This window comes from Mesoplodon mirus (assembly GCF_964341445.2).
Source record: "Mesoplodon mirus genome assembly, chromosome: X".
In the NCBI taxonomy this organism is placed as follows: domain Eukaryota; kingdom Metazoa; phylum Chordata; class Mammalia; order Artiodactyla; family Ziphiidae; genus Mesoplodon; species Mesoplodon mirus.
In genome coordinates, this window is record NC_138981.1 from 95,812,033 (window position 1) to 95,822,789 (window position 10,757).

General features: G+C 42.0%; 1 protein-coding gene across 6 annotated transcripts in view; it reads left to right on the forward strand.

Annotated features, from left to right (window-relative positions):
* PAK3 (p21 (RAC1) activated kinase 3) overlaps positions 1–10,757 on the forward strand; it is a 122,534-nt gene that overhangs the window by 103,906 nt on the left and 7,871 nt on the right. For all 6 annotated transcript variants that reach the window (XM_082610615.1, XM_082610614.1, XM_082610616.1 and 3 more), the window contains one exon: positions 8,602–8,739. In XM_082610615.1, the coding sequence (XP_082466741.1) occupies positions 8,602–8,739 (138 nt within the window). The remainder of the gene's footprint in view (positions 1–8,601; positions 8,740–10,757) is intronic.

Sequence of the window (10,757 nt, forward strand, 5' to 3'; positions counted from 1 at the left end):
GCCAGAAGGGCCAGGGTTTGAGTATGTGTTGTCTGTAGGAGTGCTTCCAGAGTTGTGACCTTCAGAAAGCTGCTTGGATACATCTCTGTCATCATCTCGTGACTAAGTCTGTATTCCATAGAGTGGAAAAATCCCCCTTTCCCTACCAAGAAAGACACTTGATCATGATGCAAAGCATGCTGCATGTGGGACTGGGCGAGCCCACTCTGACAGGAATCTTGGGGAGAAGCCAGGGAAGAGCAAAAGAGTGATAAAGCTGTTGCAGGGACCCATGATCTACACTCTGTGGTGTATTGGGAAGAATAGCATGTTATGGTATACAGAACTGTTCTGCTGATGAACTGCATATAAAACAGAAGTTGAAACCAATTTATGTGAGCAGTAATCTATGTTTCACAGATCATATCACAGTCCAGCTGGATTTTGATCCTAATATGGTAATTTGGAAAAGCTCCAGAGAATCAGGGATTTAGTCCCTTCCTGCTCCAATATTCTGAAGTGAGATAGGAACAAACGTATTACGGTAAACGGTATCTTGGAACTAGAAACTAGGTGTGGGTTGAAGAGAAAATGGCAGGTGAGGAAGTCAACATACCAAATATAGATGATGTTTTGAGAAGTTTTATGTAAGAAGGACCGGAGAAATGGGGCAGTAGCAGAATGGATCCTAGGATCGGGTCCCCTTGACCTTCCTGATTTGTTGAGCCTTTATCTTCATTTCTCTTCCTCTTCACTCCACTGACTACCTTCTCTCCCCATGGTACTTTGGCCCCAGTCCTTGTCCTGTATTTTCCTGCCCCCTCTGCTTTTTACAGCTTTTTTTTCCCCTCTACCTCCCGCTCCATTTTGCTTTCCTGCTTTTCCATCTCTATGCCCACCCCTTCCCACTTCCACACCCCCTGTGGTTCTCAACCTTGGGTGTTGCTTGGGCTGCCCAGGGTGGCTTCCTGAGCACACGTAGCCTGTTCCACGTTTTCTGACAAGATCTATTAATCCTGAGAGATTAGGATGAGCATGTACATTATCAGACTCATCTGGTCTTTATTTTCTGGCAGTGGCCAGTTTTTTTTTGGTTTTTTAAAAATAAATTTATTTATTTATTTTTTGGCTGTCTTGGGTCTGCTTTGCTGTGCACAGGCTTTCTCTAGTTGCAGACAGCAGGGGCTGCTCTTCATTGTGGTGTGCGGGCTTCTCATTGTCGTGGCTTCTCTTGTTGCAGAACACGGGCTCTAGGCACATGGGCTTCAGTAGTTGTAGCACGTGGGCTCAGTAGTTGTGGCTCTCGGGCTTCAGTAGTTGTGTCTCGCGGGCTCTAGAGCACAGGCTCAGTAGTTGTGGCACACAGGCTTAGTTGCTCCGCGGCATGTGGGATCTTCCCGGGCCAGGGCTCGAACCCATGTCCCCTGCATTGGCAGGCAGATTCTTAACCACTGCACCACCAGAGAAGCATAGTGGCCAGTTTTTTATGCTTGAAAGGAGCAGTCTAAAGCTAAGCCAAGACCTAATCAGTCAGTGGTACCTAATTACCTTTACCATCAAGCTATAAGGGAATAGATCTGTAATAGGCTCAACAACAGCAGCAGAGCCCCCTACCCCTGTGAAGAATTTGGTGACAGATGAGAGCTACTATGCAAGACAAGTAGGGAACTAAGTTAGACCACAGTGCTTATTCAGTTATCACACTGAACCGTTGAGTTGAATAAGTTAAAATAGGGACTACAATGGTAGTTATAATATAGCAATTTCTTTTTTTGTAGATTTGGCCCCATTTACTCTCTTCTTAGAAAGAAATGTCAGGGCTTTTCCTGAAATCCATAAACACATCAGAGGCAGTAATACACTCTGGCCTGTAACCTCTGAAATCCCAGGTCATGAGTAAACTAAGTCCTAAGGTGTCAAGTCACTCATTGCCAAATCTCTCCCGTAAAACACTCAAAGGTAGTTGAAAATTCCAAAGTGAGAAAGGAACCAGGACAGCAGTAGGTTACAGGCAACAACCAGAGGACACACTGCTTATGAACTCCCAGCATATATACAGACACTGGTGAATACAATATGAAGCCTAACTGGGCACCTGCCTTTTGTTCCCCATTTCGAAGTAAGTGGGAAAACAGTTGACCTCCAGGGGGTCCATTTCCTCTGGTAGAGGTAGAGGTAGAGTTGCACATGCTCAGTGTGCCTCATCTCTTGAAGAGACCTTGTCTGCCTCTGCTTACGAGAATTACTACCTCAGAGGCTGGGAACACTGTGCGGTGATGCCGTGCAGTGGTCAGGAGTGTGGACTCTGGGCTCACAGTCCTTGGATTCAGATATTGACTCCCTCATTGCTAGTTGTGTGATGTTGGGCAAATTATTATATTAACCCTACCTCCCTCAGTTTCTTCATTTGTCAATTGGGGATCATAATCAAGTATAACTCAGGGAGTTGTTGTATGAATCAAGTGAGCTAATAGTAATCATTCAATAAATGCTAGCTAATAATATTTCCCATGAAAACAGTATTTATACAGATATTAAGATATAGATGAATAGCCCTTTGTCTTATAGTTACATTGTTTGTTTTTAAATTTATTTATTCTATTTATTTTTATTTTTGGCTTTGCACAGGCTTTCTCTAGTTGCAGTGAGCAGGGGCTACTCTTCGTTGTGGTGTGTGGCCTTCTCACTGTCGTGGCTTCTCTTGTTGCAGAGCACGGGCTCTAGAGCGCAGACTCAGTAGCCGTGGTGCACGGCCTTATCTGCGGCATGTGGGATCTTCCCAGACCAGGGCTCGAACCCCTGTCCCCTGCATTGGCAGGCAGATGCTTAACTGCTGTGCCACCAGGGAAGCCCCAACATTGTTTGTTAAATAGACTTTTATGGGCCAGGCTGAGAGCCTGTTCACCATGTATAACACGATTTCCATGGGAAAATGTGTTTTGAGTCCCAAATATTCAACTTAGAAAGAAATGTTCACACCACACCCTCTCCTCTTTGTAAAGGGAGTCTTTATAACAGTGCTGGGACCTCTCAGGGTTACTAACACATTTCCGTTTAAGTCTCCTGGTTTGTCTTCTAACGTCTTAACCTAAACTTTATAAACTGTTAAAATGAACTGAAGTCACAAACTGAAGTTTTTTAATTAAATGGTTAGTCCAGTTGCAAAACTGCCTTAATGAAAATTTATTGGGTACATATGGATTGTTTTGGGACTTCTTTGGAGAAACGTGGTAACTTCTAAGATGACCACTTTGATCTTTTTTAACTGAGGAAATTGCCAATAAGGTAAATTGAATTATTCCTCCAACTGGGTAAAGTCATTTTCTCTGAATACTAAGGTAAATTTAGTTGCACATCAGGGTCCGCAGAAAACTGCAAAGTTTGTGTGTTATTGCCAAGTGATATAGAGTTATTAAAAATTCCGGAACACCAGAAACTTCTAGGTAATATGTGTATCACAAAGAAGAAAGGCACCATTTTCTGGCCAAAGGTTGTCTGTCTAACATTATAAATAAGGTAACGGGGCCTATGTTGCCTCACCTTAAGAATTAAACAGACCTTGTTTAATGATGTAGCTGAAGAAAAATCAAGAGCTCCTTCTCTGTTCACGATCAGTCAGAGAAGACTAAGTTGCTATGTTTCAACTTCCAGAGAGAACTTACTGTCTCCGCTTCCTCTCTGGGTTTGCCCAGAGCAGATTACCACGTTGTGGACCTCTTTCTCCAGCTTTCCCTCTCTTTGATGTCATCCCCTTACCTACATTGCTCATGGAGCTTTCTTCCTTCTCCCACGCTGAGGAGTTGGGTACTCAGAAGTTCCCACATTCCAAGCCTGTTCAACTCAAAAAGGGTGTCTTTGTCATTCTCTGTATATCTTCTTATATGTTTACTAGTTCACTTTAGGTTCTGAGCTTTAATACTTTGTAAAGTCTGTCATATTCCCAGCTCAATTATTAGATTTATTTATACATTTTGGCTCTCATTTCATTTAGCAACAAAAACATTTATTGAACACCTATTTTGAGCCAGTTGCCATAAAATTCAGAGATGATTGTGACACAATTCCTACCTTCACAGTCTAGGAAGACAGACCAGTGAACAAGTAACAAGTATTCACCCTACAATGTGAAAACAGACATATAAACAAAGGGCTATAGTAGCTCAAAGGAGGGAAGGACTAACTCTGTCTGCACGGTGACCACTATCCCAGTTTGCTTGGCACTGAGGGACATAGGACCTCCAGTAGTAAAACCCAGGACAGTCCCCAGAAAATCGAGGTGGCTATTCACCATATCCATCTGGGAGCAATGGAGAAGACTTTAAAAAGGAGGTGCCATTTGAAATAGAAATTATAAGGTAAGTAGAAGTTTACTAACCAGTTAAGGGAGCAGCATTTCAGGCAGATATAAAAGAGCATTTCTTACTATGGGAATGATGAAATAATTGGCATGAATAGTATGTCAGCTTTGGCCAATGTGTGTACGTATGTGGAGTTGGGGGAAGCAGGGCTCTAGGGTGAGAAGAGAACAGATGAGGACTAGAAAGGGAGGCGGGACCAAATCATGGAGGACCTTCTATGCCATGCAAAGGAATCTTTACTACGTATGCCATGCAAAGGAATCTTTACTACGTATGCCATGCAAAGGAATCTTTACTACGTCCTGTGTTTTCGAACAACTATAGTGATCTCTTGGTTCAAATTAAACCTTGCTTGGAAGCATGCATAAATAAAGAAAAAAGAAGTATTTCTCTGATTGAAACACATATGGGTGGGTGCAGGGTCCTAGAATCCCTACATCCATCTCCCTCTCCCACCTCTTTTCCCTCTTAGCTGCTCTTGAGGGGAATTTTGGAGAGTCCAGTTTGAAAACCACATCTGTGGACCATATGGAGCCACCAGAAATTGGTAAAGCAGAAAAATGGATGCCGTGATGAGATTAAAGATGAGATAGATTGTTAAGGAAGATGGACTGAAGAATAAAAAGGCTTGAGTAAGAAAAAACCTATTGGGAGGCTATCGTAACAGTCCGAGGGAAGCCCAACCTTTAGCAGAGACAGTGGGAATAGAGGAAAGTGCATGGGTATGAATGACATTTCTAAAGGTTGCATGAACAGAAGCTACTAGACTTATTAGAGTGAAGGTTGGGGGAGGAGAAGGTTTCCAGCTGAGGAAGGAGGAGAAGTCAGGTATGAATCTGGGTTTCTTACTCAAGGAGCAACCAACTGTAAAGGAAATCTCTAGTCTAATTTCTTTTTTTATTGAGGTATAGTTGATGTACGATATTATATAAGTTTCAGTTGTACATCATAGTGATTCACAGTTTTTAACGTTTATACTCCATTTATAGTTATTATAAAGGGTTGGCTGTAGTCCACGTGCTGTACAACATAGCCTTGTTGCTTATTTACTTTATACATAGTAGTTTGTACCTCTTAACTCCCTACCCCTATCTTGCCCCTTCCCCCTTCCCTCTCCCTACTGGTAGCCACTAGTATGTTCTCTATGTCTGTGAGTCTGTTTCTGTTTTGTTATATACATTCATTTGTTTTATTTTTGAGATTCCACATGTAAGCGATATCGTATGGTATCTGTCTTTTTCTGATTTGCTGGGTATTATGCTAAGTGAAATAAGTCTAGTCTAATTTCTCAGCCAGCCCATTTTCTTTGAGTTTTCACTAACTCAGATAAAACCAGAATGTGATAAACTCGTGCCTAGACTGATTTTCCTTGATCTTTCTTCAGCTAAGACTTGACTTTGCTAGGAAAACGCTTTTTGCTGTGGTTGTTGTGTTGCCTACAACTGTTTTTGTCTCTCATTAGCAGGGCAGGCGGTAGCAATTTTCTTTTTTGCAAAGATAGGACCCAGCTTACACACAAGTTCATTTTTTTTTTTTTTTTTTTTCTTTTTGCGGTATGCGGGCCTCTCACTGTTGTGGCCTCTCCCGTTGCGGAGCACAGGCTCCGGATGCGCAGGCCCAGCGGCCATGGCTCACGGGCCCAGCCGCTCCGCGGCATATGGGATCCTCCCAGACCGGGGCACGAACCCGTATCCCCTGCATCGGCAGGCGGACTCTCAACCACTGCGCCACCAGGGAGGCCCACACACAAGTTCATTTTTAAGTTAACTATTTGGAACTCAGAGTGCATTTTCCCATAGAAACGGCATTATGCATAGTGAGTATGTTCCCAGGCCAGTCCACAAAGGCCAGTTTAGCCATAATATAACTAAAAGTGTGGATCTTTGCAATAGAAATTAGTTGGAAATAATACTGTTGCAATTAAAACGAAAACAATAGTTGGAAAAGAAATCGTCTGGGTTTTTGTTTCCCTTAAGGGGTAGTATTTGATGAAAAGCAGGTTTAATCCTAGGAGGACAAAGAGAAATAGATGAAGATTGTTGTGTAAATTGGATGGCACAGCTTTTTAGATTTCATTTTCTAAAGAGTTTTGGGGGGTTTTTAAGAATAATAAAAGCAGTCGTGTTGATTGTAGAAAATTTGGAAAATTGAAAAATATGTTTTAAAAAATTAAGTCACTAATAATCCTACCACCCAGAGAGAACCACTGTTAACATGTTGGGGTGTTTCCTGTCAACCTTTTTCTTAGTAGGTGGATTGAAGAGAGGTGAGAAGGACTTGGGTATAGGTACTTGTGAGAAGCGAGATTATATGGAGTAGAATGTATTGAGCTAAGAATGGTGAAAAGAAAAAGAGAGAAAATGAAACAGTATGGCATGCACACAGACTTAGGGAGAGTGGAAAGGGAAAAAAGAGATGTGTTTGTTTAGGACTGGGTTTGGCCACAGGGCAGAAAAAAGCCAGCAAAGGACGCAGAGTTCGGCGGAATTGTGGCCAACTGAAATAAGAGAGTTTTAGGAGGAGTTAGCAAATGTAATTTGCAGTAACCAATTTCCTTTTAATGCAGGAACAAAGATGGTTTGTGAGGACAGGTGCCTCAAGCATCAATCATTAAGCCCATTGCTTAATTGGGTGGAGTAAACCAGTTCTCAAAGTGTGGTCCTGAAACCAGCAGCTTCAGTATCACCTGGGAACTTGTTAGAATGCAAACTCTCAGGCCCCTCTGCAGATTTACTGAATCAGAAACCCTGGGGGGTGACCCAGGAAACCTGTGTTTTAACAAGCCCTTTAGGTGATTCTGGTGCCTGTTATAAGTTGACAGCCACTGGATTAAACGGTCCTTTCTAACCCTTTCTAAAGTACATCTCTGGAGGTTTCTGGAAAGGAGCAGAGATGTCCTGACCAGCTGATGAAAACCGGCCTGGGAAAGGAGTTTGATAGAAATATTTTTGATAATAATATTAGGAGCCACGGTGGAAAAGGGGGCTGATAATTTGCTGCAAAGTTCAAGCAAGTTCAAGAGGGAGCATGTCTTCATGATAGTTAGGAGTCTGGTCACATAGGCAGGCATAACGCTGGTGGTAATACCTGCAGGAAAACTCCTATTTAGCCTTCAAGACCCTGTTCAAATGCCAAGCTCCTCTGTGAAGCTTTCTCTGACCTCTGGTGTAAATTGTTTCATCCTTACGTTGACTTAGCACTTTCTGTGTTTCTCTGTTAGCTCTTGTCTCACGGTATGGTAGCTATCTATACGTCTCTCTGTTTCACTAAATTGTGTCATCTTTGAAAGTAGGGCATTCTGTTATTCATCTTTGGATCTCCAGTGTTTAATATGGTACCTGATACATACTCAGTGCTCTAGAATAGTTTGCTTAGAGGAGGCATGAGGAATGGCCAGCTTTTTATGGCTGCGGAGCCTTTGAAATATGGGTTTACTTTTGTGAATTAACCATGGTTCTGCGTCCCACTCTCGGCCTGGAAGGCCAGGGCCCTTGATTCTGTCAGCACACCATGAGTTGATATCTCTCAGTGGTGGCCTTCCACAGCAAAGATCTCAGAGATATATTAGCAACTAATTATTTTACAGTAGGATACAGGATTATTAATGTCAACTTTTCTTATATTTTCTCTTATTATAGGTAGACCTTCATGGGGAACCTGATTAAAATCTATAGGGATACATCTGCCACAGGATAAAAGTACTTGAGTCCTTGGGCCCCAAGGGTTACTTCTCATCCAGGCACTGCCATCTTCTGATTCTCTGTACTTCTCTGATTGCATAATGTAGTCTGTTCATCCCTGGTCCACTCACAAATATTCTCCAATCAAGATAAACAGTCAGTAAATTACAATCACCTTGGCAACGGTGCCTTCCAGAGGTTATACTTAGGTCGACATGATTGGATGTGTGTGTGTTTCCTCAACTCTTTAGTCACAGATTCCTTGGTTTCATTTCCTAGGTGGTTAATCACACATTCATTATATATGGATTTTTTCTGGCTTAACTCTCAAAGGACAGCCTTATAACCTTATTTCCAAGCTTTTGGGGGTGGGGCACCTCACTGTCACCTCAGTTACTGCCAAGAGTAACCACTTCTAAATGTTACAGAAACTTTGCAGTATATGTCAGTGTCATTCTCTAAAATGGAATTTTTAAGACCCAGGATATAAACCAGAAGAAACTGGATTTGTGTCTTGTATGCCAACTCGTGATCCTAATATGTATATGCTGAATAGATTTTTCTAATGTTTTTTTTTTCCATAGGCATTATATCTGATAGCCACTAATGGAACCCCAGAGCTCCAGAATCCTGAGAGACTGTCTGCTGTATTCCGTGACTTTTTAAATCGCTGTCTTGAGATGGATGTGGATAGGCGAGGATCTGCCAAGGAGCTTTTACAGGTGACAATGAAACAGGACAATTACAAAGAGAGAGTCATTATATTGAGCTTTTCCATGTCGATGTGTGACAGTAAGAGAGCGCTGTCAAAAGAGGTCTAGTTCGAGTTAGGCTCTAACCATTTGATCTGAGACCACAGGTACATAAGTATAGGCATGCATCTGATACGTGCTTGATTGGCATGTTGCCTTTCTTCTGAGAACTTGGGAGTTCAATCTGTAACTCTCTTTTATTCTTCCTGGAGTCTTATTTTGCAAGGGAAATAACAATGTGAACCTCTGGTGTCGCTGTTTTGTTCTAAACTTTACTTGTGCCCCTGGATGTTGTACGCAGGTGCTCTTGGCCGGAGGTAATTGTCTACATAACTATGCAATTATTTCCATGGCATCTGCTACTCTAATGCTTTACTGGTCAAAGCCCCTTTGCTTGTGATGCCAAATGGCAGGCACCTGCTTGCCTGGGTGAGTACCATCCAGTGGTGAGTGCCTCTGTAACCATTTGTCCTTTTTATGGCTCTCAGGGATTAATATATATGATGGTAATTAGTACCTACTTTATACCAAATTCTTTACAAACGTTATCTCACTTAATTCTTACAACTCTCTAGGATAGGTGTTATTATCCCTGTTGCAGATGTAGAAATTAAAACTCACACAGCTATTGAGTGGCAGTGCTTTCGCGTGGATTTGAGCCCTGGATTGTCTGACTTTCTTCCACACAAACCAATTTAGAGAGGAAAAAATGCATTTATATTGATAAAGCAATGCATGCCCAGGATTACACATATAGCTTCACTGCTGGGGACTGACTATTCCTTGGGGAACAAGATAAAGATCTGTAATAGCCAAGAACAGTGATTGCTTGTTCTACCTGACTTTGAACACATAATCCAGTTAAACAAAAGGCATAACTCTTGGTCATGCAGAGTGTTATTAACCATAGAGTTAGTCTGTTTTAGGCCAAACAACAAAAAGTTCCTGTTGCTTCTGAGCTCCCTCCAGAGACAGCCATACCCACGCAAAAACATCCTGTCCCAACCCAAATCATATCTGGGATAAACCGATTTGGAGGAATTGGGGAAGCTACCCCTTGTCTTCTCTGCTACCTGTGAGCGTTTCACAGGCTGTCATGGGGCCTGAAAATGTCAGATCTGAAATAGCCCTTTATTAATCCTCTCATTAATACAGCCTCAAATTATAGATGAAAAAATTGAACTTTTGAATGCTTCATTTCCGCATCTTTTCACCCCTCCCACCACACGACATACACATCCTGGTGCACACTCCTATCGTGTCTTCTTCCAAGGTTGAGTGAAGATACAGGTTCTCTGAAGGTAGCTATACAGTTATGTAGGTAATTGAATCAATTATCTAGTTAATTCCTTCCCCAACAATACTTTTATCTGAAGCAGTCAGATTTCTGATGCAAAATGATATTTTGAGAAAATTGAAGACTTTGTTTGTTGCATCTTCTCGTTTTACACATATAGGCTATAATCTGTATATCACCTTAAGTCCATATAACTCCATTCTCTGACTCTAGCCCATTTTAGAGGTTAGAAAGGAGAGAGATACATGGCATTCACACCACTGGAAGGCTTGAGAAAAGACAGAAGTAAGTGGATTTTTATGGAGCAACTTCTATTTGCAAGGTTTAAGTGCAGTGGGTGATACAAATCTGTTAAAGGCATGATTCCTACTCTTCAGAAGTTCAGTCTCCTTAGGAACATGAAAAAAATGCAAGATTGTTTAGAGGCTCAGTCAACCCAAGGCCGTTTAAACGGTAAATGTCACGGTTGATTAGAGACGTACTTCTATGGGCTATGGCATTCAGAAAATGTCTGCAAAAAGGAAAGAGTTCACCTGGGCCTTGAAAGACAGATCAGTTTTAGATAGTTTGAGGGGAAAGGGGGAAGGAATTTCAGATGGAAGGATTATCGCATGACCAAAGGCATGTAGGCAAGGTTCAAGGGAACAGAAACTAGACGGTGTAGCTGAAGTAAAGAGTTCCAGTAAGGAAA